General features: G+C 52.4%; 1 protein-coding gene across 3 annotated transcripts; it reads right to left on the reverse strand.

Annotated features, from left to right (window-relative positions):
* Positions 1-27779, reverse strand: Jup (junction plakoglobin). Of its 3 annotated transcripts, none has more exons than XM_057776201.1 (15): positions 27651-27779; positions 15528-15740; positions 12762-13021; positions 12330-12568; positions 10602-10803; positions 9473-9617; positions 8859-8962; positions 6953-7291; positions 5478-5633; positions 5143-5262; positions 3222-3372; positions 2990-3111; positions 1898-1937; positions 1534-1699; positions 1-809 (listed from the first exon to the last, which is right to left on the reverse strand). In XM_057776201.1, exons 2-14 carry the CDS (start codon positions 15733-15735, stop codon positions 1548-1550), a joined length of 2238 nt encoding a protein of 745 aa, XP_057632184.1. In that variant the 5' UTR covers positions 15736-15740; positions 27651-27779; the 3' UTR covers positions 1-809; positions 1534-1547. The 3 variants fall into 3 exon arrangements, with proteins under 3 accessions (XP_057632184.1, XP_057632183.1, XP_057632185.1); XM_057776200.1 differs by having other exon boundaries at positions 15528-15743; XM_057776202.1 differs by lacking the exon at positions 27651-27779 and adding an exon at positions 27269-27287 and having other exon boundaries at positions 15528-15743.
* Positions 27780-27926: the final 147 nt, after the last annotated feature.

Raw genomic sequence — 27926 nt, forward strand, 5'->3', positions numbered from 1 at the left:
TTGGATCTGTGTCTTGTTTTATTTTCTTTGCTTTGGTCTATACAAAAACAAAAAGAAAAGAAAAACCAATAACCAAAAACATAAAGCAATCATAATAAAACTCTCTGATGGAACTCCCCGTCTAGTCCCCCCCAAACCCATGTGCAGGAGGTGGTGTGGGGGTCAAACAGGAAGGGGAGGAGGAAGCCCCTCACCACACCAGAGGGGTGATCTAGAGCACTTCTGCAGGTGAGCTGGACCAGTGTAGGGCAAGGTGGAAGGGGGCTTCACCAAGAGCTCCCCTGGAGAGGGGCAAAGCAGACTTAGCAATCTGGAGAGAAGGGCAGGTCCTGGAGGGGGCACTTGCAGTCCCCACTCTTTTCCCCCCAGAAGGTCCCTGAACTTTTCAAAAGAAGCACTGGATGTCAGGGGTCGGGGCTGTGAACCTGTGTCTTGGATATCCCAGGAGGGCAGGGCAGTTGGATGCTGAAGTTCATTGAGAAAACTGCCCCCTGGTACAGGGAAGCGGGGAAGGAGGTCAAGGGAGCCCAAGCAGCTGGAGTAGAGCTGAGAGGATTACTGTGCAAGAACACAGGCTGAGTCTAAAGCTTTAGTGGCCATAGCCATAGTGGGGAGGGGGAAAAGGTGCTGAGCCTGGATCCACAGTCCAGGGCAGAGAAGCAGGAGCAGACACCATCCCAAGAAACCCTACGGAGGGAACTCTCTGAAGCATGGGTTCAGCAGGACGTCCAGGCTGGCTCCCGGGGTTCGGGGACTTTTCTGTCTCATCCCACAGTCTGTTCGAGAGCTTCCCGGGTGAGAAACAGCTCCTGTGGGGCATACAGACACAGGGATCAGGTGCTTGGCTGGCCTGCATCCCCTAGAAGCTCAGGATGCTATTGTGGCACCTGCCTATCACCCCCGAAAAACACCTTTTTCTTTATCTGCTTAGAAGTAGCTGGAGGAGCAGAAGCTGGGTGCCAAGCAAGGAAGGGACAAACACAAAGGAGCGAGGCTCCAGCGGTGCAGCCCTTAGGGGAGTAAGGCGGGACAATCTTAAATTCAAGGCTTACCTGGGCTCCAGACTGAGTTAAAGCCTAGCCTGGACAGTTTAGCGAGACTATTTCAATATAATGGAAGACAAAACCGGGATTAAGGATGCAGTCCAGTGGCAGAGCATTTGCCTAGCACACACAAAGTTCTAGGTTCAATTTCCAGGCTTATGAAAGAAAAAAAAATGATCAAAAAAATAAAAAGTGATGTCACTAAGGCTGGGGACAGATCTGAGGGCAGGCTGTGCTACATAGTGAATTTCAGGCCAGCCTGAAATAGTAAAACCTTGTCAATAATAATCTTCATCTTCATCAAGGCAGGCCAGAGCACAATGGATCAAAAAGCATAGGATTCCTAAACCCCTCCTCCACCCTACATGAGCCAGGATTTACAGCCCAGAATGGAACTGTCCCCACCAGACCATTCAGAGGGGAAAGCAGGTGCCACCGTAACCATGGCTACAGGCAGAGAGTAGGACTACAAGACAGGAAGGGGCCATACTGAGGTGGAGTCAGCTAGGCCAGCATGTGGTCTGCGGTGGGGTAGGGAGGCCTCAGGCCGTCGCTGTAAGTGTCCATGGGGTAGTCCCCATCCATGTCCATATGCATATCGAGCGTGTCCAGAGGTACATCGCTGGAGTACATGGGGCGGTAGGTGGCATCCATGTCTGGGGACGAAAAAGAAAGGCTTGTCCAGGGATCTGCAGGTCACACATGGTAATAGAACAGGCCTACTGCTAGGACTCTAGCTCCCTCCCCACCCCACCCCACCCACTGCAGGAATCTAGACTGGAACACATTGGCTACCATAGGTTTCCGCTCTCACCCACATAGCCCTGGGCAATGGGTTGGGTCCCCACACTTACCATCTGCGTAGGGTTCATTGATTGGGATCATACTCTGGGCCTAAGGAAGAATAGAAAGACATAGGAGGTATGGAAAGTATCCTCTGGGCTACCTTTCCACCAAAGGACAGAGAGGTGCTCTAAGGGGCCAGGAGACCCCTCAGAGAAGGAAAAGAAAACACCAGTGTTGGGGGCTGGAGAGATGGCAGATGATTCAGTGGCTAAGAGCACTGGCTGCTCTTTGAGAGGTCCTATGTTCAATTCTCAGCAATCACATGGTGACTCACAACCATCTGTAATGGAATCCGATGCCCTCTTCTGTTATGCATGCATATAAATATAATAAATATATATAAATAAATCTAAAAGAAAAGAAGAAGAAGAAGAAGAAGAAGAAGAAGAAGAAGAAGAAGAAGAAGAAGAAGAAGAAGAAGAAGAAGAAGAAGAAGAAGTTGTTCAAAATCCTTTGGTCCCAGCACTAGGGAGGCAGAGGCAGGTGGACCTCTGTGAGTTTGAGTTCAGCTTGGTCTACAGAACTAGTTCTAGGAAAGCCAGGGCTACACAAAGAAATCTTGTCTCAAAAAAACAGCCAGAATGGTGGTGGCGCATGCCTTTAATCCCAGCACTCAGAAGGCAGAGGCAGACAGATCTCTGTGAGTTCGAGGCCAGCCTGGTCTACAAGAGCTAGTTCTAGGACAGGCTCCAAAGCTACAGAAAAATCCTGTCTCGCAAAACCCCAAAATAAACTAACAAACAAACAAAAAAGCAAAAATAAAAACTGAGTTCAAAATCAACCTTGACAGATCTCTGTGAGTTCAAGGACAGCCTGGTCTATAGAGCAAGTTCCAGGACAGGTGCCAAAGCCGTACAGAGAAACCCTGTCTCAAAAAAACAAAACCAAATCAAAACAAACAAACAAAAAGTCAAAATCAGCCTTGAGATGACTACTACAGAGTTGGAGGTTATCCCTGGCTACACAAGACTCTATAAAAATAAAAAAACACACCTGAAAACTAAGATAAAATCTCTGAGGTCAGCTAAGCCTCCTCAGAGAGCAATGAGCTGCCCCTGTGGCTTGCACAATCAGATGTTCAAGCCCCGTCAGATACTCACAGCCTCCCAGGCAGCTGGGTCATGCTTGAAGAGCGAGTTGGTGAGCTCCACAGACACTCGCTTGCGGTAATCCGGGTTCTTGTCCTCCGAGATGCGGAACAGGACAGCGGCGGCATAGGTGGCTGAGCAGAGGGGGAAGGGAGGTCCAAGTCAGAGGCTAACTCTACTGTGGCCGGAAGAACAGAGCCCAGCCTCCTCCCTTTGGCACCTGCCCACAGGCACAGTCCCTCACCGGTGCCCTCATTGCGGGAGTGGAGCAGTTCCATGAGAGGGGCAGAGGCGCCCTCGGCATCAATGGCATCGGCAGCCTCCTTGTCCTGGGCCAGCTCACATAGCACCCCGGCAGCCACACGCTGGATGTTCTCCACAGAGGAATACAGGAGCTAGGACAGAGGACGCAGGAGGAGGTGAGATAAGTCAGACTGTACCTACAGTGCTGCCCACCCTCGCCCAGCCTAGCCATCTTAGAAAATGGAAACCTGGGAAAACATAAGGGGGAAAAAGCAGACTAGCGCTATTCCCTGACCAGACAGTCTGCTAACACGTCAGCAAATTACCAGTGTGTTTCACTACAGACCATTGGTACACACTATAGATGTGTGCGTGCGTGTGCATCTGTGTATGTGAGTATGTGAGCCCAAGTGTGTAATACATGTATATATCATGGTGATTGTGTTTGGGGGCACATGTACATGTGGGTTCAGGTAGTTGTGTATGAAGGTCAGAGGTTGAAGTCACGTGTTTCCGTCAGTCGATTCTCCAACTTTGTGTGTGTGTGTGTTTGTGTACAGGGTCTCTCACTGAACCTGAGGCTCCCTGGCTGGCTAGGCTCACTCGGTTACGCTGCCACACCTGAGTGCTGGGGATCCGAACTCAGGTCCTCACGGTCGCACAGCAACCACCTCACTGACTGAGCTGTTTCCCCGGCTCCACTATTCATTTTGATTCCTCTTTTTTTTTTGTCCTGGCCTGCCATAGAAGAATAAGGCATTTCCCTGTGTATTTCAAAACCTGCCCTATCAAGCTATGCGTTCATACGGATGAGAACGAGAAAACAGCTGTCGACTGAAACAATCTCTTAGCACTGAAAACAGGATGGGGTGAGTCCTTCACGCTAAAAACTAGGCAGAAAAACTGTTTCCAAAGACAAAAAACAAACCAACTCTTCCTGGGCGGGGGTAGCTCAGGGGTAGAGTGCTGGTCTCCAAGCTTGTGGCCCTGAGTTCAACCCCTAGTACCACACAACTAAACAAGCATCCCACTGTGTGGCTGTATGGCTGTATGACATAACAAGCTATTCTTCTGTTTATTTAGCTCTTCCTCTAAAAGATAAGGTCTAGACCGGTCTCTCAGCCTCCCCAGCAACCACTGTGTCCTGACATTCTTGTTCTTCTTCTTGTTTTTTAGATGGAGATTTGTGTAACCCAGGGTAGCCTTAAGCTCACTCTTGCCTGACTGATCCTCCTGCCTCCGCTCCTGGGTGCTGGAATGACAAGCATGTACCCCCACGCCCAGTTGCTTCCTTCCAGACCGTTTCCTTACCACCAGACAAAGACTTTGTTTGGGACAGCTGTGTCTGCAATTGTTATTTATCTCCCTGTATAAACCTCTGCCATTTAAGTTATGTTAAATGATTTCCTCAAGAGGGGGTCAGATTTGAATTCCAGGTCAAAGGATAGGAATATTTCCAAGACGCTCCTCACACGGCAACAGTAGTTCCCAGGCTGTGCGCGCTCGCACACACACACAAACACACACGCCAGGGCACAAGGCGCTCGTCCAACCCTCAAGTTATCTCCTTCGTTGGCCAGTTTGACAGTGGAAAATGAACTCTCACTGGGGGCTAGATTTCATTTCTATAAATTCCTGGGCTGCACCCTGTTTGCTTATGAGCCACCTGGGAGCCACTTGTTGACTCTGCCCACAACGCTGCTGGGACCCGGCGCTAATGAGCTCCTGTCGTTTTCCAAGTTTGTGCTTTTCAGGTTGTTTTGAACACGCAGATGCTCCTAGTGCCTGCGTGGCTACATCTCACCTCCTGGGCTTCTGAGCTTGAAAAGCCACTCATCCACCCTTCTGCATAGTCCCTGGTCCACACACCCCCAAACCCTCGGCAGTGTCCGGGGACACATCTCCTGCCTCTCTGGACTCACCTGGACAAACAGTGGAATGGTGTTGAGCCGGAAGATCTCCATGCGGTTCATGGGATCCCGGGCAAGGATATGGAGGGCTCCAGTGCAGCCCTCAACGATCTCCTCCATTCTCACGCCATCCTGCATGAGAAGAGCCGTGAAGCGTGAGGATGGGGACAACGGGGCCCTGGACAAAGCCACACCCTCCCCCACCAAGACCCTGACCCCGGTCACTAGTTCCCGGAGTTGGCACTGATGTCAGCTCACCCTCTTCTTTTATACACACAAACTCAGAGGACCCTCCCCCGGTGTCCCCTCCCAAAGAGGCTACCTCAGTTGCCACTGAGCTCATGTACCGTGTAGGGTTGCTGGGTGCCTGCGGCCACATGTCGCTGGGCATCCTGGTGGGCCTTGACCAACAGCTGAACCAGGCGGGGAATGACCGCGGCCTCTTGCAGTGGGGCATGGTTGGCTGGGCACAGGGCCAGATTCCGGATCAGACCAATGGTTGCCTGGCAAGGAAGGAGGCAGTGATCAAAGATATTCCTTGAACGTCTAGATGATCCCAACTCCCCAGCTTCAGGTGTTTTGTCCCTGCTGCCCTCTCTTCTGAATCCCAGCCCCAATGCAGCGACAGCCGTATAAGGAAAGTCCTCACTATTTGAGAAGCCCTGCTTGGGGGGATGGGGCTGTAGGTACAGGGCAGAAACAGTCTAGATCTAAGATTGGGGCTTTAGCTCAGGTGGTAGAGGGCTTACCCAGCATGCACCGAGCCCTGGGTTTGAGTCCCAGCACTACACCAGGTGTGGGGGCACATGGCTCTCATGCCCACACCTGAGAGAGGTAGAGACAGGAGGATCAAAGTGATCCTCAGATACAATCTAAGGCCAGCCTGGGGTACCTGAGACTCTACTTTTTAAAATAATTGGATTTAGCTCACGGAGGTGGGACACGCTTATAGTATTCTCAGCAGTCAGGGTCTGAGGCAGGAGAATTGCAAATCTAAGGCCAGCCTGGGCTACACATCGCAGAGACCTTGTCTCAAAAGCAAGCCAGAACCAAGCATGGTGGCAAACACCTTTAATGCCAGCAATTAGGAGGCAGAGGCAGGAGAATCTACATGAGTTTGAGGCCAGTTTGATCTGTATAGTGAGTTCCATGATGGCCAAGGCTACACAGAGAGACCCTGTCTCAAAAAACCAAAATAAATACATAAATGCTAATATTTTTTTAATGTGTTAATATATGTGTGTGACCACAGGTCAACTTTGGGTGTTGTTCCCTTGCTTTTTACACATGGTTGTTAGCCGGCCCTGTGGTTGTTGGGAATTGAACTCAGGACCTCTGGAAGAGCAGCCAGTGCTCTTAACAACTGAGCCATCTCTCCAGCCTCTAATAAAAAATTTTTAAGCCCGGCGGTGGTGGCGCACGCCTTTAAACCCAGCACTTGGGAGGCAGAGGCAGGCGGATCTCTGTGAGTTCGAGACCAGCCTGGTCTACAAGAGCTAGTTCCAGGACAGGCTCCAAAGCCACAGAGAAACCCTGTCTCGAAAAAGAAAAAAAAAAATTTAAAAATAAAGAAACACACGGAACAACAACAAACAAACAAAAACAGATAAGCAAAACGACTGCAGGTCTCTAGAGCAGAGACAATGTTAAAATAGAAACTGCTGAGAGTTGTCCTTCCTGTTGTCTGAGCTAGTGTGTCTAGGTCCTCTGTGCTGCTCCTCCCGCGCCCTTCCTTACTATATCCCTGCAGCACGCACGTACGTACGTACGCCTACGCGCACGCACGCACGCACACCCCGAACCCCCTGCCGTTCGTGGCTACCTTGACCAGCGGCCACTGGTTGGGCTGGTTGAGCAACTTCACAATGGCTGGGATGCCATAGTTGAGGCGCACAGAGTTCTGAGCCATCTCGGCCTCCGGGTGGCGGCTGGTAAGGTGCCTCAGGGCACAGACGGCAGGCTCTGTGATGTCATCCTTGTCCCCGGCTCTCAGGATGGCGTGGATGAGAGCCTCCACGCCGCTGTTCTGCGTCACCAGCGTCTTGTTTTTGCTGTTGTTGCAGGTCAGGTTGGAGAGGGTGCCTGTGGCGCAGGTGAGGACGTTGACGTCATCCACACTCAGCTGGTTGACCAGGATCTTCAGTACGCTCTCCAGACCCTCCTGAGAGAGGAGGAGCATGAAGGATGAGGGACACATCACCTCTACACGGCCTCCCCAGTAGGTCCAAGGGGAGCGGATAGGCTGAACGATTTGGTCTTTCTTTTCTTTTCTTTACTTTTTTTAAGATTTATTTATTTAGGGGGCTGGAGAGATGGCTCAGTGGTTAAGAGCATTGACTGTTCTTCCAGAGGACCTGAGTTCAATTCCCAGCAACCACATGGTGGCTCACAACCATCTATAATGAGATCTGGCACCCTCTTCTGGTGTGCAGGCATACGTGGAGGCAGAATGTTGTATACAAAATAAAACATTTAAAAAAAAAAAAAAAAAAGATTTATTTATTTATTATAAATACAGCGTTCTGTCTGCATGTATATCCCTGCAGGCCAGAAGAGGGCACCAGATCTCTTTATAGATGGTTGTGGGCCACTATGTGGTTGCTGGGAATTAAACTCAGGAACTGTGGAAGAGCAGCCAGTGCTCTTAACCTCTGAGCCATCTCTCCAGCTCCTTGGTCTTTCTTTTATGTGGCCAGAAACCTTCACCCCACGGCCTCGCGTGCCCTGGGGAAAGCTGTTAGCAACTCCTGGAGCAATAGAGGCCGTGAGGCTGAGGAAGGCCGGCTATTTTCCCACAGACTCACGGCTGCAGGCTTGCCTCCAAGCCTCTGCTTTTTCCTCTGCCCCATGTGCTTCCTCTCTGCTGCCTGCAGGAGGCCTCCGGTCAAGAGGAAGCTAGCAAGGAGGTCAGAGGCTTCAGTGGTCAGCTGATCCTGTCACATCTCACCTTGCTGGCCCTTTTCTGTCACACCAGGGATCCCCAAGGTAAATCTACTTCCAAGAAAAATCCCTAATTCAGAAACCTCTCTTCTCCCAAGGAAGGCTGCCGGGTCCACAAGACTATAGGCCTCGGAGATGCACAGCCACGGGTCAGAGCGCCAGCTCTGCCATCTACCAGCTCTCGGCATGCGCTTTCTTTTAACTCCCTGAGCCTCAGTTTCTCCCACAACCAATATAGGCGTCTGAGGAGGTTAAAGTCAGCTCTCACACCCATGGAAGCCATGCAGAATGGACAAGCACTTGCTGGGCAGTGGTGATGGGTAAACACAGGGACAGACGTCTGCTTGGAAGATGGTGCCAGGGACTTGCTCTGTGGTTAGTGTTTTATTTATGTGTATGTATGGGTGTTTCGCCTGCCTGTGTATATCACCATGTGCATACATGTGTATGAACACACGTGCACCATGTGTAAGTCTGGCTCCCTCAGAAGCCCTGGGAGCCAGAGGTACAGGCAAATGCTCTTCACCCATGGGCCATCTCTCCAGCCCCTGTAGTTGGATTTTCCTCAACGGTACAGCTCCTGTTCCAGGGTCTAGGCCCAAACTGTCCCATCACCATCACCTGAACCCCAATTTAAAGATGTCAGCCCCCTTCCTCTTCCCATCCCAAACCCTAAGTAGGATGAAAGCCTCCCACTAAAGGTGTGATGGGCTTCTGGGCCTTTCCAGCCTTAGCCATGAGGGAGGGGGACTCATAGTTCCCAGAGACGGGCCCAGGCCCCGACTCACCTGCTTGGTGGCCACATCCGAGAGGTTGCGCAGAGTCCACAGGCAGTTTTGCACCAGGCGGGGGCTGTTGCTTGTCAGGTGCTTACCCAGAGCCTGCATCCCACCTGGGGAGGGAACAGAGGTTCTGTCAGCCTTAGGGGAGCCAGACTGACGGGGCAAGGACCCTACCCTGATCCTCCTGACCCCATAGATCACTCTTTTATAATTTTATTTTTAAAGGCTTATTGGTGTGTGTGTGATGTTCAATGCCCATTGAGACCAGAAGAGGGTATCAGATCCCCTGAATTTGAGCTACAAGCAGTTGTAAGTCACCGAATGTAGATAATTGGAACCAAACTTAGATCCTCCGGAAAAGTAGCAAGAACTTATTTATTGTGTATGCAACATTCTGCCTCCATGTGTGCCTGCAGGCCAGAAGAGGGTACCAGATCTCATTGCAGATGGCTGTGAGCCACCATGTATTTGCTGGGAATTGAACTCAAGACCTCTAGAAGAGCAGCCAGTGCTCTGAACCTCTGAGCCATCTCCGAAGCCCCCATAGCAAGAACTCTTCAGGTCTGTGTCACCTCTCCCGTTCCCCAACAGGTCACCTCGCGGTTGGTCCTCACACTCACCAGCCTCCACGATGGCAGGCTTGTTGCTGGGACACACAGACAGCACCTTGAGCACTCGGCTGGTCGTCCAGAGGAGCTTCTCGTAGCTGTAGTTCCTCATGATCTGCACTAGCCCCTGCGGTCCCCCATTGGCCAGGATGATCAGCTGTGGGGGAGGGAAAGGCGAGCATGAGACAACGGATGTGTGTGTGTGTGCGCACGCGTGTGCGCACGCGCGCATGTGATGGAGCTATCATTACTAATCTCCTGCTGAAGTCTAAATGGCTTTTGTGGATATCAAATAAGCCAATATCTTGAAAAAAAAAAAAAGGTTAATACCGAATGCTGGCAAGGATGTGGCAAAGGAAGCCTAGCACAGCCATTATCATGACTGTAGTGTAACACACTATAATCCTTAGGAAAGAGTGCTAACCCACTGAGGATAAAGTCTAGAAGTGTTTAAAAACAAACAAAGAAAAAGGCCTTCAGTCCTGCCGGTGCTCCACGCCTCTAATCCAGCCGTTGGGAAACCGAGGCAAGGAAATCTAGGGTTCCAGGTCAGTCTGGGTTAGATACTGAGACCCTGTCTAAAACACACAGAGAGGGCTGGAGAGATGGCTCTTTTCCAGAGAAACATGGTTCAGTTCCCAGCACCTACATGGTGATTTAACCGTAGCTAATTCCAGTTCTAGGACTCCAGCATCCTCTTCTGGCCTCCATGGGTACTGCAAGCCATCTCTCCACCCCGCCTCCTTTTCAGTTCTAGGGATTGAATTCAAGATCATCCAGCATACTAGGCTGCTTTCTATCACTCAGTTATATCCTTAGCCCTAATTTTTTTCTACCCTTAAAATACTGGTACTGGGGCTGGAGAGATGGCTCAGCGGTTAAGAGCATTGCCTGCTCTTCCAAAGGTCCTGTGTTCAATTCCCAGCAACCACATGGTGGCTCACAACCATCTGTAATGAGGTCTGGTGCCCTCTTCTGGCCTGTAGGCATACACACAGAACATTGTATACATAATAAATAAATAAATATTTAAAAAAAAATACTGGTACTGAAGAATTCAGATATAGGATAAGAGACACAGTCATCTGTAGACACATTAATATGCCTTCCGGGATGCTGTAGTTGTGTTGGAGAGACCCACCTTGCTCTCCTGGTTGCCATAGGCCAGGAGCTGCAGGCAGTCGGTGGTGATAGCCAGGAACTTAGGGTTGTTCTTGTTGAGGAGGGGCACCATCTTCTGCAACCCATCAGCCAGGCGCACCGCCATCTTGGCGCCCTCCTGGTAGAGCAGCAGGTTGTGCAGCGTGGTGATGGCGTAGAACAGGACAGATTCTACAGGGGAACTGGGAAGCAGGCAGAACCCATGTGAGTCAGCTCCCAGAGCCCAGCCTGAATGTGGATGTGGAAGGAGTGCCTACCACATCCAGAAAGCTCACCCCAAATCAACACCCCCATGCCAGTAGCCCTCCACCAATGTGTCATTCTCCCTTTTCACTTGTGCGTGTGTTGGTGTTCGTGAACGTGTGGAGGCCTGAAGACGACCGCAGGTGCCATCCTCAGGAACACAATCCCCCTCCTTAGATACAGGGTCTCTAACCGGCCCAGAGCTCACCAATTAGGCTATATTTAGGCAGACAGCAGTAAGCTCCAGGGCTTCCTCCAGTCTCCACTCCCCCAGGGCTGGGGTTGCAAATGCAGCCTGCTACATCCAGCACTGTAACATGGGTGCTGGAGATTGACTTGGGTCCTCATGCTTGAGAGGTAACCCTTTATTGACTGAGCCATCCCCCGCCCTCAAGACACCCGGTCCCATTCTTTTCTTTCTGGTTTTGTTGTTGTTGTTTTTTGTTTTTTAAAGACATGTTTTCACTATGTAGCTCTGACTAGCCTCTCTGTATAGACCAGGTTGGCTTGAAATGCACAGAGGTCTACCTGTTGCTACTTCTTGAGGACTGGGACTAAAGGAGATTACCATCATGTCCGGTCAACCTCACTCTTTTTTTTTTTTTTGGTTTTTCGAGACAGGGTTTCTCTGTGGTTTTGGAGCCTGTCCTGGAACTAGCTCTTGTAGACCATGCTGGTCTCGAACTCACAGAGATTCGCCTGCCTCTGCCTCCCGAGTGCTGGGATTAAAGGTGTGTGCCACTGCCACCACCGCCCGGCTCAACCCCACTCTTTTTTTTTTTTTTTGGTTATTCGAGGCAGTGTTTCTCTGTGGTTTGGAGCCTGTCCTGGAACTAGCTCTGTAGACCAGGCTGGTCTCGAACTCACAGAGATTCACCTGCCTCTGCCTCCCGAGTACTGGGATTAAAGGCGTGCGCCACCACCGCCCGGCTCAACCCCACTCTTAAAGACATCAGCATACAGCATTTCTATCTCCACTCCTGCCTCTGAGGTCCGGCAGGGTGCTAATTACATACTAGGTGCCTGAATGGCTAAGTCACTACTGTGTGTAAGGTCATGGAGGAGAAGCCCCATGAAAACTTCCGAGGGGAGTGAAACAGCCTCCCTACCCTCAAAGAACTCCTGCTCAATGTCAGTACAAGGCCAGGAAAGGGGGGAAAACCGCGTGGTTGGGAGGGGCTCAGATATGCTGTTCTCTTGCTAGGACAGCTTCCCCTTATCAACTCTGACCGAATCCACTCCTCTGTCAAAGCACTGCTACGCCGCCTCTGGGCAATCTCAACCATTCTGCTGCTGTAAATTACGTTATATCCTTACAGTCAGCCTGCTGTTTACGTTACTGTCTCTGGGTTGGGCTCTGAGCGGCTGAGAGCCAGGATGGGTGTGGTGCTTAACGTGTGTATGGAAGCCCAGGAATGGGGTGCTGGGAGGCCCCTGGCTCGTGTACTGCAGAGGAGCAAGTTACCTGAGCATTCGGACGAGGGCAGGGATGCCTCCAGACTTGAAGATAGCGAGCAAGCCCTCCCGGTGGTGGGAGAGGTTGTGCAGGATGCTTGTGGTGCACCGGGCTGTATCCAGGTCACTGGTGTTCTGCATAGTGCGCACCACAGCCGCCACCAGCTGGGGCGAGCCCATGAGGGCACGGCGGGACGCCTCCTTCTTGGACAGCTGGTTCACAATCATAGCCGCCTTGGTCACCACTACCTGGAGGAAGCATGTGAGGTGTTGAGCGTATGGCTCAGGCTCCTCCTCCACAGGGGGAAGGAAGGCAAAGGGCACGACATCCTTTCACAGAGCTTAGATGACCAAAGTCAGTCTCCAGATGCCAGACTCATGGCTTCCTTCCCTCTGGGGACAGCTAGTTTTGTCCCGCCCCACCTCCAGGCCCTTCACAGACCGGGTCCTCATCGTTGAGCAGCTTGGTGAGCTCAGGCAGAGCCCGCGTGGCCAGCTCCGCATCGTCCTGGTAGTTGATGAGATGTACAATGGCCGACTTGAGCAGCTGGGATGGCTCTGCCAGTCGCTGCAGGTTGGTGGCTTGCCCCTCTACCTGGGTGGCCAGCAGTAGAGAACTGTCCTCGCCTGACACACCTGGACACATGGCCTCGCGCACTCGCTTGGCTCTGGCTGTCGTGGACATCTGGTATTCCAGGTCACCTGGAAGCCAAATGACGCAAGGATTGAGTTACATGAGATTTAGGGAGACTCGAAGGGCAAGGTAAGCTGTGCAGACACGGCTCCAAGCTGCCTCATGCGCCACCAAAGTACAGGACGTCACTCACGGTTCTGTACCTAACAGGATTCTGGGAGATCGCCATTGCCACTGCTTTTATCACCTTTTATCATGAGGCCCATCTAGCCCACCCAGCATAGGGAACTCTATGACAACTAACTAAAATCACAGCTATGACTCTTATCTGACACCTATCCTTACAAAAATGTCTACAGCAAATATTTATGTACTGCAATACAGCTCTAGGAAGTAAAAGTAGGGCCTCATATTTGCTCAGCAAGCACCCCACTACTGTGCTATAGTCCCATCCTTTAAAAAAAAACACTAAGGGCTGGAGAAATGGTTTTGCAGTTAAGAGCACTTGCTGCTCTTACAGAGAACCTAGGTTCCATTCCCAGCACCTAGATGGTGGCTCACAGCCATATCTAACTCCAGATCCAGGAGGTTCAGGTGCCCTCTTCTGGCGACCATAAGTACTGCACCCATTTGGTGCATATACATACACACATACACATATACATACAAACACACACATACTTTAAAAATTAAAAATATTTTACCTTTCTCAAAGTGACTTTGAGCTTATTCTGTACTCAGGAAGCCTTTGTACTTGTAATTCTCCTGGCTCGGCCTGCCAAGTAGCTGGGGCATCACATACCTTTGCTACCATGGCCAGCTCAGCAATAATCATTAACAGCTGTGGCTGGAGCTGTAACTCAGTTGGTAGAATGCTTGCCTAAGAAGGTTCCACTCTCAACACTGAATAAAACGAGGCGTGGTGGTACACTCATGTAATAATTACAGTACTCCAGAAGTGGCAGCAAGAGGGTCAGAAGTTTGTGGCTATCCTTGGCTACACCTGAGATAGCCTAGCCTACATAAGACTTTGCCTCAGAAACAAAACCAGGGGCTGGAGTGTGGTCAATGGTCAAGAGTACTTGCTGTTTTATCATGAAGGTCATAGTTCGGATCCCAACACCTACACCAGGCAGCTCACAAACAATGTAACTTCAGCTCTAAAGGATCCAAAAGAGGATGCCCTCTTCCGGCCTCCAAGGGTACCCTGGCGCATATGTGTGTATACATTTACATAGACATACTCACACATAAATAATGACAACCCAAAAGAATAGCTAATGGTGGAGTACTTCTGTGCCTAACTGTGGGTTAAATACCTTTCTCCCACTTTCTCACTCACTCTTACATCAATCTCACAAGGCAAGTATAATATTATCTCCGTTTCTAGGACCTTGGACACAAAGGTCATAAAAACAGTGGACTCAGGTGTCCAAAGCCCCACCCCCCTCCACCTGTAACCATCAGGGCAGTCACGGGATTAGACAAGCTAAACGTCACCCTTCTAATTACACACTCACCTGCCACAAAGTAGCAACTCTCCTCCCTACAAAGGGCCAAAATGAGTCTCAGAGTGCCAGCCAGGGTCACATAGCCAATGAAGAGACAGGACGGGACCGAGGCTTTGGGAAGGCAGGAGCAAAGGCCCTCAAGAAAAACACTGGGTTCTACCTCTGGGCTGGGTGGGAGCTATTTTTAAAAAGTCCCAGATAGCCCTGCCATGGCAAATGTCCCAGTGCCCTAGAGAGGCAAGCCGAGGGTTATTCTCTAATTATGAGGAAGAAGAGGCTGCACAGAGATCTCCCATCCGTATGCTTTGCTGTCGCTCCTAACATGCACCTGGCCCTGCCAGGCACAGAGGCTCCAGCCTGGGGCCAGGGAGGAGACCTGAGACAGGGCTCATAGAGCCCCAACCAGCCACTGCTCACCCTGAAACTGTCCAGGCCCCAGAGCTAATCCCCCGGGAATGTTTAGGACTCTGGGGACATCTGTGAGTGACAGTCCTAAAGCCATGTGCACCTCTGTCCCAGAGAGGAAGGAGCACCTGGACTGGTAGAGTGTTTGCCTTTGTGACAGAAACCCAGAACAGAGTCTCAGCTGCTGTGTGCCTGTCCCTGGAACATCTGCCTGTCATGTGCTAGCCTAGCCTAGGCTTGAACACTGTGCTGCTTCCACCAAACTGGGATTGGTAGGGGGTGGGGATGGGGGGCATTGTTCCCGGTCTCTCTCATCAGATGCGCGTCTTCCCAATAATCACCAGGTTCCCACTGAGGGTAGCAATGAAGTCTCCCTATTACATCTCTGGGACCCCAGAAGTCAAGAACTGCAGGTTCACCCTTCCAACCACTGGCACCGCTGGGCAGAGCATATGCCCATATTCCCATATTCGGAGATCATGGAAATGACATCTGTGTCTGTCTCTGGGAAGCCACATGTTCCCATTCAGACTTCCTAAGTCCCCAAGAGTAGGAACTTCTTTCAAACCAGGGACCCCCTCGATCTACCTCCCACCAGGATCCAGTCAGAGTTTCTGTCCCATAAAAAAAAAAAAAAAGACTACTCTGGAGTCCAGACCTTGGTTCTGGGGCACCCCCTGTGTATAGGTGGTTGTCTTCTTGAGTGTGTACTGCCTGCCGCAGGCTTCGTCCTCATCCATGATGCCCTTGCTGCTGACGGAGGGCACACAGGTATTGACACCTGAGTGGATGCCTGAGTCGTAGGTGTACGTCTGCTGCCACTCAGTCACCTTGATGGGCTGTTCAATCAGGTTCATCACCTCCATGGTGGCTGCTGGAGCGAAAAACAAGAGCGTGCTTAGCCACCCCCAGTTTCAACTCAGCTGGGCCCTCCTCCCTGAATCTGCCCTTCTCCTTCTCCTGATACCCCACCAGAGCCTCAAGGCCCTCAGAAGACGACAGACAACAAGGTGCAGGGGTGAAGAGGAAGGGCACCCAGTCCAGAAATGGGCCGCCCACCAGAAGACTGCCTAGGCACCGTAGAGCTGAAGATGGGCCATTGTGGTTAATTTAAGTCCTGGGCTTGCCTCCTCAGCTCTGGTGTGGAAACAGGAAACAGCCAGACGCCTCCAGTCTGGGCCCCAAGCTAAACTCACCAGTCGTTCCCAACCCAACATTTCCAGTGGCAAAGGAACTAAGGGCTTCAGGCAGCTGCTGGGGCCCTGCAGACCAGTCCTCCCCTGCAGCTCCCGCGGAAGGTTGCAGAGGCTGCAGCACCCAGCCAGCCATTGGAGGAGAGACTGGGTGGGACAGGGAAGCTGTTCAACAGGTTTCTCGGGCACACCCCAGTCTCCCTCAGCTCCTGATCTCACTTTCCAGAAGGTCAAGCCTAACCAGGCCCTCCTCTCTTCCAGTTCCCAGCTTTCCCAGTATTCTGATCCTGACAGGCCAGTTCAAATCTTGGCTGGCTTACTCCCTAGCCAATCCATCTCCCGGTTGGATGCCAGGGGCTTCAAACTCAGGTTCTACCACTCTCATAGATGGCTTGTGTGAGGAGAGTGCTTGGAAAGGACCCACTATGGATGGCTCTTAGAGGGTGCTCAGTGTTGGGGACCAGGGTGTTGCAGTCCTAACTGGGCTATTGGCTCAGCTTCCTGGAATCCAGACTAGCAGCATGGAGTGTAGCAGGCCTCTGGAGTGGTCACTGCTGTTGAGGAATCTCACCCTGCTTGAAGTCCTGGGGCCACTTGAAGACTCAAGAGCATCTGCACCCACTTGATGTGTGGAGGTTTCCCATTTGGTCTGTTTGGGCCCCACTGCCATGCACTCTGACCCCATCCCAGCCGCCACCACCCAGACACAGGCAGCCAGGGAATGTCTGCAGGCCTGCTATGTGTCCCCATCTCTCACACATGCCTCCAGACCCCCAATGTCATCTCACATATGGCTTTCAAAGCTTTGTTCCCTAAGTCATAGATGCCTCGCCATGGGACCAGAGAGAGGACCACGAGGCTTAGCAGTGAGGGTCTTCACCCTCCACACACCAATCTGGCCTCAGAGAATGAGCAGAGCCCAGGCTAGTCCACGCATAAAATGGGGTGGCGCCTGGCATCTTCCCAGCAGCGTGTTCCACTGTGATGCCAGGGGAACCTGCAAAAACGAGGGTGGGGCACCTGGTGCACCGAGAGGCGCCACCCCAGGAACAAAGGGAATCAGGGGCCCCTTCCCAGAGCATGACGACAGAGGGGCATGGTGGAACACGCCTGTCATGCCAGCACCCGGGAGACTGGGATAGAGGGATCACCAGTGGGAGGCCAGTTACAGAAGGAGACACTGTTTCGTAGAAAAAAGGAGAGCTTGATGAACGTTCTCCCCGCCCTTCATGGGCCACACAGCCCCTCCCCTGCCACAAGCAGTCCTAAAACAGGCAAGAGCAGCACCAGCTCCCAGCTGCCGCCTTTCTCGATTCCCACCACCCCGGGTGACTCAGAGTTTCGTTTGGGGCTGATAAACAGCAGTAGGCCCAGGCCAGCGACAGCAGGCTCTGTGCCGCCAGATGTGCACAGCTGCTCCCAGACACTTGCCAGGAGTCGCTATTTTAGAACACCCCCACCTTCACACGCTCCCCTCCTCCCGGCTCCAAGCAGCAGCAGCAGCAAGTGAAAGGCCAAGGGTAGAAAATCAGGAGCCAGGAGCGTGGAGGAGGCTGGCTCAGGAAAACCCTGCCTTCCCCCATCCTGCCCTCTGCCCCCCAGGGTGCTTCCCAAGAGAGAACTGAGGAACTTGGGAAGAATGAGTGGGTCCCAGAAATCACCTTTGGGGGAAGGCAAAGAAACAAAACAAAACCTCCAAGCTCTTGAGAAGGCAAACCCATTGGCAGTGACCCTCCAGTGCCCTGTGGAGGCCGAGTCAAGAGGGTGAGGAAGAGCTGCAGGCATGTGCTCCCTAATCAGACCACAAAGCTGCCTTCCACAGAGATAGCCATCTAACCCTAGGACCCAGAAACACAGGAGAGTGTGGCTTATCCCAAACCACAGGAGCCAGCCTTGGGTTAGAAGGGAACACTGCAGTCAAGGTGAGCCTCAGGAGAGGGGGTTTGCTCGCAGGCTGGTCCTCGGGCCCAGCTGGTCAGGCCTGGAGCCAAGGGAAGCCAAGGGCTGAATAGCTTCCCAGGGTCATGCTCAGGTCAAAGGATATCAGAGGGCAAGCGGCCAGCTCTCTAATATCCAGTGAATTCCAACCCTACTGGCAGGCCTTTGCAGATTCCCAGTTTCTAGGTGGCTCTCTGCTCAGTGCTGGGCCTGTCTTACTTTTTGGATTGGATTTAGTCCACCTCTTGGAGTCTGGAGGAAGCTGGGTGCTCAGGCCAGATGCAGGTGATGCACATGCCTTTAATCCCAGCACTCAGGAGGCAGAGGCAGGCGGATCTCTGTGAGTTCGAGGCTAGCCTGGTCTACAGAGTGAGTAGGAACCAAAGCTACACAGAGAAACCCTTCTTGAAAAGCTTAAAAAAAAGCGGGGAGGACTGTTCCAGGTCTTATAAACACAAGAGCATAAGCCAGGCAGTGGTGGTGCATGCCTTTAGTCCCAGCAGGCGGATAGAGGCAGGCGGATCTCTGTGAGTTCAAGGCCAGCCTGGTCTACAAGAGCTAGTTCCAGGACAGGCCCCAAAGCTACAGAGAGACTGTCTCAAAAAAAAAAAAGAAAGAAAGAAAGAAAGAAAAGAATAAGGGTGCTCGAGGTGAAGAACCTCCCACCTATGCACTGCTCATATTAGGGCCTGGTCTCAGCTCTACCACACATGCTGGGGACCTCTGGGTTTTTTTTTTTTTTTTTTAACCTCTCTGGGTTTTACCCACAAAAAGGCTGGCCCCATGATCTCAGAAAAAGCACTGGCGCCTCAGATTCTAAGGCAGCAGGGTTCCGATGTCAGTGAAGGGAAGGCTGAAAGCGGGCAAGAGACAGGAAACGCCAGAACTCCTCACAGAGACAGCAATCCTTGCAACAGGAAGACTGGTAGTCCAGCGTCAGACAGGATGTCAATCAACTTCACCTTTTCCCCTACCAACTCAAGAGAACCTGGGAGATTCTTCTACAACAAGCAAAAGTACAGGTTTGGCCATTCCCGGGATGGAGAAGCCGCACCCAGTTTGGTCTTGGTGTTCTCCACCCTAGATCCACAGGTCAGGCCATCTGCAATGAACAGAGCCGGGCTGGAAGTGAGGGAGACAGGTGGTGGGGGCCCTGCCCAGGCGCTGGGCCAGAGATGGGTAGGAACAGAGACAGGGACAGGGCGGGTTTCCTACTTGAATGGGGGGACCTTTGTTTAGCGGTGGGACTCTGTGACATTGTTGGCAGCAGGGAGGAAGAAGCCAGCACAGAGATCAACAGGGTGGAGTAAGGGGGCAGCTCAAAGGCAGGAAGAGAGAAGATACAGGCCCTTAAAGGGTATGCAAAGGGCCCTTCCCCCACTGGCTCCAGTCAGGGGAGAGCCCCGCCCTTCATGCCTGTTCTTCTGTAGAGCCAGCTGGGGTGTTGGCACCAGGCACCCTCCATCCAAGCTGTCCTGCAGAATGACGCCCAGTCCTGACTTTAAAAATAACCCTACCAGAGTGACAGCAGCCTCCGGCCTGGCCAGCACCTGCAGGGGACAGTCAGTAACAGGCTCAGCTAAGCTGGGCTGCTACATGACAGTAAGACACTGAGAAATATGCTCAGGAACAGGTTGCTGAGAGACCATGTTGGACCTTGGTGCGGAAACAAGGCATGTGGCCGCTGCATGGGGGGCAGGCAAGGCTGGGCTCCCCTACAGGTCCTCTGGGTCAGAGACTGGCACCCTATGCATGCCCAGATCCACCGGCTTAGATCGAGGCAGGGCGGGCGTGGTGGGTGGGCAGCTTGGCAGAGGGTCTCCATCAGAACCGAACCCTAACTGACATTTTCTTTGTTATGTGACCCCTTTCCTCAGACTCTGCGTGGACCTGAACACAGCTGCTGCCTCCCTCACTCCCTCCTTCAACCAGGAGCAGTGGCCAGTCCAAACAGAACAGTCTCTGCCTCAGGGGGTCACTGCTTAGAGGGGTCACCAGCCCCAACCTTCCCTCCTCACGGCTTCTAGATCCAGCTGGGATGTAGCCAGCAGTTCCGCGGACAGAAACACACCTTTATTGTACAGACAGACATAGGGACTTCCAGAGACTGCCGATACCAGGAGGGAACCCCTCTCTGTCCCCCAACACCCCATTCTACCATGGTGAGAGGCTCCTGGGCAGACACCATGGCCTCCCTCTGCAGACCAGGAGCCATGCGTGGCCAAAGCTGAGGACAGAAGAAGACAAGGGAAGTTTTCAAAGGAAAACCTCACTTCCAGCCTGGCAGCCCAGGCCAGGTCTCTGAGAAGGGGTCTGGAGTGGGAGAGGCTCAGGCCATGACCCAGCTGCTGTTTGTTCTCTCCTGGGCTGCATCCCAAAGCAAACAGAGCAGGATGGGAAAATGAAGAGGCCTGACCTAGAGAACCTCAGGGTTCCCCTGCAGAGGGCTCTGGCTGCAGCTGCATCCCGGCCTTTGGGACAGCGTCCTGTCCAGAGCCAGCAGATGAGCCCAAACCAGGACTCTTGGGAATGGAAAATCACTCCTGCTGTTACACGCCACCAGCCAGCACTAGCGCTGGAGCATCGGCTGCCCCATTAACAGCAGTTGGAGCCCAGCCAGTTAGGGTATGATGCTGCAGGATAGGGCTAGACAGAAAGGACCTGAACACTTAGTCTCCAGACAACACAGCCTGCAGAAAGTTGCTCTGCAAGCAGGCATCATGAGAACACCTTGGCTGGGTTTGCTGCATAGCCTGACGACTTGAGATCAAGCCACACGGTAGAAGGACAGAACTGACTCTTGCCCCTCGACTCCTACCTGCATGCAGTGGTATACACACGCTCCCTCCTCCCCCCCAGATAACTGTTAGAAAAATGACAACTTGCCATGGTGAGGGCACGGGAGGATTTCTTGGATGAGGGGCTTAAGAGTAAAGTACTAAACCTGGCGGTGGTGGCGCACGCCTTTGATCCCAGCATTTGGGAGACAGAGACAGGCGGATCTCTGTGAGTTGGAAGCCAACCTTGGTCTACAGAGGAAGTTCCAGGACAGCCAGGGCTACATAGAGAAACCTTGTCTTGACCTCCCCTCACCTCAAAAAAAAAAAAAAAAAAAAAAGTGAATTGCTTGAATGGCTGCAGAAAGTCCTCCTCCAGCTGAGTTCTGACCCCTGTTCAGGGAAGGAATAAAATCAACTCCCCACTGTATACAGTACACATTTGGGAGGTAAAGATCAGAGGACAGGAGAGTGGGGCAGGGGAGGGAGGGCTCAAGGTGGCTGCTTCACAAAATTCAGATTGAGGACAACTTTTTATTCTCAAAAACTTTTGTGCACTTCTCAGTTCTAAAAATTGATCGGGGGAGGGGGAGGCTGGAGAGATGGCTCAGTGGTTAGGAGCACTGACTGCTCTCCCAGAGGACCTGGGTTCAATTCCCAGCACCCACACGGTAGCTCACAACTGTCTGCAACTCCAGTGCCAAGGCTTGACACCCTCATGCAGACACACTTGCAGGCAAAACACCAATGTACATTAAAAAAATTAAAAGATGGGGGGTTGGAGAGATGGCTCAGTGGTTAAGAGCATTGCCTGCTCTTCCAAAAGTCCTGAGTTCAATTCCCGACAACCATATGGTGGCTCACAACCATCTGTAAAGAGGTCTGGTGCCCTCTTCTGGCCTGCAGACATGCACACAGACAGAATATTGTATACATAATAAATAAATATAAAAAAAATTAAAAGATGATAACTGAGCTTGGTGGCGCATGCCTTTGATCCCAACACTCAGGAAGCAGAGGCAGGGAATCTCTGTGAGCTCCTGGGCAGCAAGGAATACAAAGAGAGACTCTGTCTTTAAAAACAAACAGCAGGCAGTGGTGGCGCACGCCTTTAATCCCAGCACTCGGGAGGCAGAGGCAGGCGGATCTCTGGGAGTTCGAGGCCAGCCTGGTCTACAAAAGCTAGTTCCAGGACAGGCTCCAAAACTACAGAGAAATCCTGTCTCGAAAAACCAAAACAAACAACAACAACAACAAAAAAGAAAAACGAAAAAAAAAGGTGATCAAATGTGAATTTCACAAGGAAGGGAGGCAGAGTGATGCCCCACAATGAGGCAGCTCATTGACCTCTCAGCCTCTTCCCTCTAAGGAGTGACATAAGACTGTCTCCACCTTGGGGAAAGGCAAAGAAAAGAGCATCCTCCTCTGCAGTCAGTTAAAAGGTCAAAAGGTCAGGAGACCAGCATAGCAGACAAAGAGCTATCTCTCTCTTCAAACCTAGCCCAGGAAGTTGCTGGAAAATGGGACAGTCCATGTCGCCAGACATTCACCAGATTCAACTCTGTCCCAGGAGAAAGGCCTCAGGGTGTCTCTCATCTGCAGAGACAAAATCCCAGTGACTTGTCCTCAATTTCACCATTTTTTCTCACAGGGCCAGCCAGCTGCCGGATGCTGGTTTCCCTTACAGCCATGTGGTTCTTCTCCCCAAAGTCCCCAAACAAAAAGTTTCCTCCAAGGACTCAGTAGGTCTCAGACTATTCACCCACAGGAAGTGCCTGCAGGCCAGGATGAGCCTCGACCTGTTCCTCCTGCTCAAGTGAAGACCTCCTTACCCAGAGCTGGAGAGACGGCTCAGCAGTTAAGAGCACTTACTGCTCTTGGAGAGGACCCAGACTAGTTCCCGGAACCCATATGGCAGCTCACAGCCCCCTGTAACTCCGGCTGCAGGGGAGCTCACACTGTCTTCTGGATAGGACGTCTTTTTCTTCTGTCTAACCTCTATTCTGTCCCCTACTCCCTTGTTCCGGGGCCCTCGGGGTGCTAGAAAGCCACAAGTTCATCTACCTGTGTGGCAGGTAGCCAGAATGACTTCATTCTCCCTCTGTGTTCCTCAGTCAAGGCTCCTTAGCGTTCTCCTCTCCGGGATCAGTAACCATTACGCTGTGGTTCCCTCCTGAGTTTTATTTTGTTTTGTTTTGTTTTTCAAGACAGGATTTCTTTGTGTAGCCTTGGCTGTCCTGGAACTAGCTCTGTAGACCAGGCTGGCCTCAAACTCACAGAGTCACAGAGATCTGCCTGCCTCTGCCTCCAGAGAGATGGGATTAAAGTCGTGTGCCACCACCACGCAGCTCCCCTCCTGATTTTAAGAATATGACAACCTAGTGGTCAGAGCCTCAGCCTTCAGGCTATACCAGTACACAGGCTGAACCTAGCCCCAGACCCCACTTCCAGGCCCATTCTGGTGCCAGGTGATAGGTTGGTAGAGGGGCATAATCAGTCATACCCAAGAAGACCACGCACCACCAAATCTTTCCCGAGGGGTAGGGCTCTGAATGACAGGCAGCCGCCACAACTTATCCTACCCCACAGCAAGGCCCTCCTGTGGCGGTTACCACAGGCCAGATGGTCCCCAGCCAGGACAGCCAGATCCCTCCAAGGAGCCGGACTGCACTACCTGGCATGATCTAGCAGGACACTCACCCAGGCCTAAACCTGACTCACATGTCTCCATTCTCCAGAGAGTACCCCGCCCCCCTTTAACTTGGCAAAGCCCAGGATGCTAATGAAGTGAGCAAATCCCACTTCCTATCCAGGGTCCAGCTCAGAGAGTTCCGACCCATGCTCTCCTTCCCCCTCTTCTCCCCTAACTCCCACCATCACAGCTCTTGGTCTTCACTGGGGAGATTTCCCAGTGCTGGCAGCCTGGAGGATGAGTGAGTCACCCCCACCTGACAAACCTGTCCCGACTTCACCACCCCCAAGGTCTCCTAGGGCTTTTCTGAATTCCCTTCTGTCTGTGGAGCTGAGATTCTCCAAAAGCATCAGTGGAGAACTTCCAGTGAGCGCTAAAGATGTAACTTACGGGGTAGGGCGCTTGCTCTAGCATGTATGAAGCCCTGGGTTCGAGCCCCAGCCCTGAATAAACCAGCCACAGCGTTACATGCCTGTTGTCATTCCAGCTCTTGAGAGGTAGAGGCAGGAGGATCACAAGTTCAAAGTCTGAGCTGGTGAGATGGCTGGTGGGGTTAAGGCTAAATTGGATCCACGGGACCACATGGTAAAAGTAAAAAAATAACCTCTGAAAAATTGTCCTCTGATCTCCACAGATGGGCTGTGTCCTGAGCATGCTCAAACACACACACAAAATAAATGCAATAATAATAATAATAACTGTTTTAAAAAGTTTGGCCGGGCGGTGGTGGCGCACGCCTTTAATCCCAGCACTCGGGAGGCAGAGGCAGGCGGATCTCTGTGAGTTCGAGACCAGCCTGGTCTACAAGAGCTAGTTCCAGGACAGGCTCCAAAAACCACAGAGAAACCCTGTCTCAAAAAACCAAAAATAATAAAAATTAAAAAAAATTAAAAAAATTAAAAAAAATAAAAAATAAAAAGTTTGCCTTTAATCCCAGCACTCGGGAGGCAGAGGCAGGCGGATCTCTGTGAGTTCGAGACCAGCCTGGTCTACAAGAGCTAGTTCCAGGACAGGCTCCAAAACCACGAGAAACCCTGTCTCGAAAAACCAAAAAATAAATAAATAAATAAATAAATAAATAAATAAATAAATAAAAAGTTTGTCAGGCATGGTGGCAAATCTTCTATTCTGGTACTCAGGGATAGAGGCAAGTGGATCTCTGTGAGTTTGAGGCCAACCTGGTCTATATAGCAAGTTCTAGGCCAGCCAGGGCTGCCACTAAAAAGAAAAGTTCAAGATCAACCTCAGAGGCTAGCCTGAGTTACATGAGACTTTGTCAAGAAAGAAAAAAGGGCACAGCGAGGAGGTTGGTTAGTCCCATCCAGGGCTGAGAATCCATGGGAAAGAGATTGCCTAGTTTGGATTTGATCCTTAGCACCTAGAAAAAAATGAGAGAGAAAAGAACTCCTTCCCAAGTTGTACCAGAGCCAAACAGCAAAATGAAGTCTGAGCTTGGAACAGAAGGCTTCCTTGAGTCTAGCAGCGCAACACCGGGCAAGTTCCTACCCTTCCCTGAGTTTCTGAGGATGGAATTACTGCACCTGCCTATAAGGTAAGCATGATTCGTGGGAACCCTAGTGAAAGGCTTGGTACCATGTAGTCTTCTGGCTTTGAGTTACCATCAATCAAGCACTTACTGGGTAGATAGGTTTATTATTCCTGTTTGCCAAAGAGGTCGCTGAGCCTGCAAGAGGCAGGGTTGCCTTGACCCAAGCTATATAGGTAACAAGACGCTGCTCAGAGACACAAGCTAGGTCACTCCAAGCCCCTGACCCCGTGCTCCATTGGACTATCTCTCTCAATCACTGTTGTTCTGTGGACCAGCCAACTGTGTCACCTCATTCTGAAGTAGCTCTGCATGGGGACGGGCCTTCCTCTCTTGAGCAATGGCCTGTGGGGCCCCCAGGAAGGGAAACAGTCAACCAGGCTCCGCTTGACCTTCCGTTCCCACAGGCTGCATTCTCCAAGCTCAACCATAGCCGGCCAGACGGCGGCTCCAGAGGGAATGGGGTGGAGCCCGGGTGCGGGGGAGGCTCCTGTCACCCAAGCCCAGACTTGATCTGGCAAGAAATGACTAATTGGATCCTACCTTTGCTTCCCCTCCCTCCTGTCCAGTCAGAAGCCAGCTTGGGCCAGGCACCTCCTAGCCATACTTCCTCAGTATTGTCTTTTCATCAGGGCCACAAACCAGATTAGCTAAACTAATCATTTAGCTCATGTAATTACAATGCCTTCCCCTCCTCCACCTTGGCACAGAGAGGAGGAAAGACGGGTTGCTTGGGCCTAAACTTCATGCCCCTGGTGCTTCCTAGAGGTGGTCACATAACTTCACCACCCACAGGACCGAGTCTGATCCCCACTTAAGGGGTTATTCCAGGGGAGGGTCTGATCTCCATCCCCACTCTCCCATTCACAACCAAGTATCAAGGCTTCCCAGGTGAGTCAGAGCAAGCGCACTAATGACCCTCGCCCCATCTTCCCTCTGCCCAAGGATAGCCCGGGCATTCCTGCTGTCCCCCAAGGAGGCTGGGCTCCAAACACCTGCGAAAAGACCAAAACCAGAGCAGCAAGCCCAGTAGAAGTTCACAATTCCAGCCAGAGACAAGCTTTCAGCACACCGGGGACAAGGGGAGGGTGGCACTCACACTGCTCTGCCTGAGGGTGCCTGGTGTGGAAGAAGCCTTCCACAGTAAAGACTTCCTCCTGTCCCACTTTCCCCGCCGAACACTCAGGAAAAGGGTGGGTGGAGAAGGGACTTCTGGCAAACCCTCTGCACCTTCAGAATTTAGAAACCCAGCGAAGGGCAACATTCCTGCCCTCCTGCCTCAGTTGTCAGCCAGCTAAATAAAACGGGGAATGGGATGAGGGGCTGAGGAAAGACAAGCATTCTCCTGATCTTTCTCAGTGTGACCCAGCCCAGCCCTGCCCCACCCCCATTCCTGGGGAAGGGGCAGAGATCGGGAGGGAGAGGCACTTAGCAGGCCTCATATAAGGGGGTGTGGTGGTCCCCAGAGGAGGGGAAAGGGAAGGAAGAAGACACTTTCAGCACCCTCCCACACCCTGCATTGATTCCCCCACCTCAGTCAGGCCTCAGGGGCCTAGCAAACAGGATGGAGGTGGGGGCAGGGAGAACAGGGTCAAAACGCAGGCACTGGCCCATGTTCAGCCTGGAGCTGGCTGGGGGATGGGGCTTTCCTCCAAGAAGCATCCTCAAGTCTGGAATCAGCTCTGAGCAAGGAGACAGGAAAACCTCAGAGAAGACTACCAGGGCTACTTTCTCCTGGAAAGTTTGTTTGGAGTGATTTCTCAACAATAATGGGTTGCAGAAATAAAAAGGTATCGCTGCTTTCCTATCAACACTCTGGAAAACACAGCTACTGAAAACTGGACAAACGCTTCTTAATTCTCTCTGCTGGCCCAGACTCCAAGCCCAAGCCACCAGTGTCTGACATCGGTAGGGCACTGAGCCCACTTCCTTTACCAGTTCCCCAGTCACCCCATCCCACCTCAATAGGAAAAGGCACAGACCCGCTTATACTAGAGCGGAGGGAGGCGCCACAGGTACAGTTCGAAGCTGAAGGGCAGGGCCTCGGTCCTCCAAGCGCTCACCTGCTCTGCTCAGCAGGTGGGGACGGCGTCTCTGGGAAAATGTGCACTCGGCCCCCACAGTTGGGTAAGCTGGGCGCAGACAATAGGGCCCCACCCAGGCCTGGGGGAGTAGGGAGGGAGGGAAAGCGAGGATGACGCGTGGGGTGGGGTGAGGGTGGCCCCAAAGAGACTAGGCAGCAAGTTTCCCTACCGGTAAAATGCTGTCACCCTGAGCTCCAGGACTAGGCGGAGCGGGTCAAAGTCTGCCCCGTCAGCTCTGGGCGAGAGTCAGGGACACTGCGTCGTGCAAGCTCCTCGGGCCCCGGGGGAGGCGCGAACTCCGAAGCACCTGCCCTAGTTTCTCCCCGCCCTTCTCAAACCTGTGGTTCGTGGAGCCTGGAGGGGAGCTCCAACCCGGATCGCTCGTCCCAGAGGTAACGTGCCCAGGACCCCAGCGCGCCCCCTGTCGCCGGTGCAGGGTGCGCTCCCTGGCACCCGCCCTCACCTGCCCAGAGACCGCTGGAACCCGCCTCTAGATCGCTTGCTGTCCCTTCTCTACCCGCAGTGATATGCACCCCGAAATGCATATGTACCTGAGCGTGGAGCCGGGCCGGGCCGGGTCGGGTCGGGGTTGGGCCGGGAGGGAGCCGGCAGGGGTAGCTAAATGAGCTCGGCGCGCTCGGGCGGCGGCTGCTCCGGACTCTGGCCAAGGCAGCAACTCAGTAACCGAACAAAAGGCAAAAGGACCTGACAGCCAAGCCACACCTCTCGCCCCCTCGAAGCTCCTCCCCTTAGGGAGACGCCCACTCGTTGAGGCTAGCTCACTGGCTGCCCCGCCTGACTATCCCGTCGAGGGGCGGAGCCTCGCG

This window comes from Chionomys nivalis, chromosome 7, assembly GCF_950005125.1.
Source record: "Chionomys nivalis chromosome 7, mChiNiv1.1, whole genome shotgun sequence".
NCBI lineage: Eukaryota > Metazoa > Chordata > Mammalia > Rodentia > Cricetidae > Chionomys > Chionomys nivalis.

What these genes read in the sequence shown, in the direction of transcription:
- Jup (XM_057776201.1), bottom strand. Translation starts at nt 15,735, where the DNA reads ATGGAGGTGATGAACCTGATTGAACAGCCCATCAAGGTGACTGAGTGG. An exon ending in ACCAGTGGCCGCTGGTCAAG is followed by an intron (nt 5,634 to 6,952) that starts GTAGCCACGAAC and finishes CTTCCTTGCCAG; the next exon opens with GCAACCATTGGTCTGATCCG. An exon ending in CTCCCGCAATGAGGGCACCG is followed by an intron (nt 3,112 to 3,221) that starts GTGAGGGACTGT and finishes CCCTCTGCTCAG; the next exon opens with CCACCTATGCCGCCGCTGTC.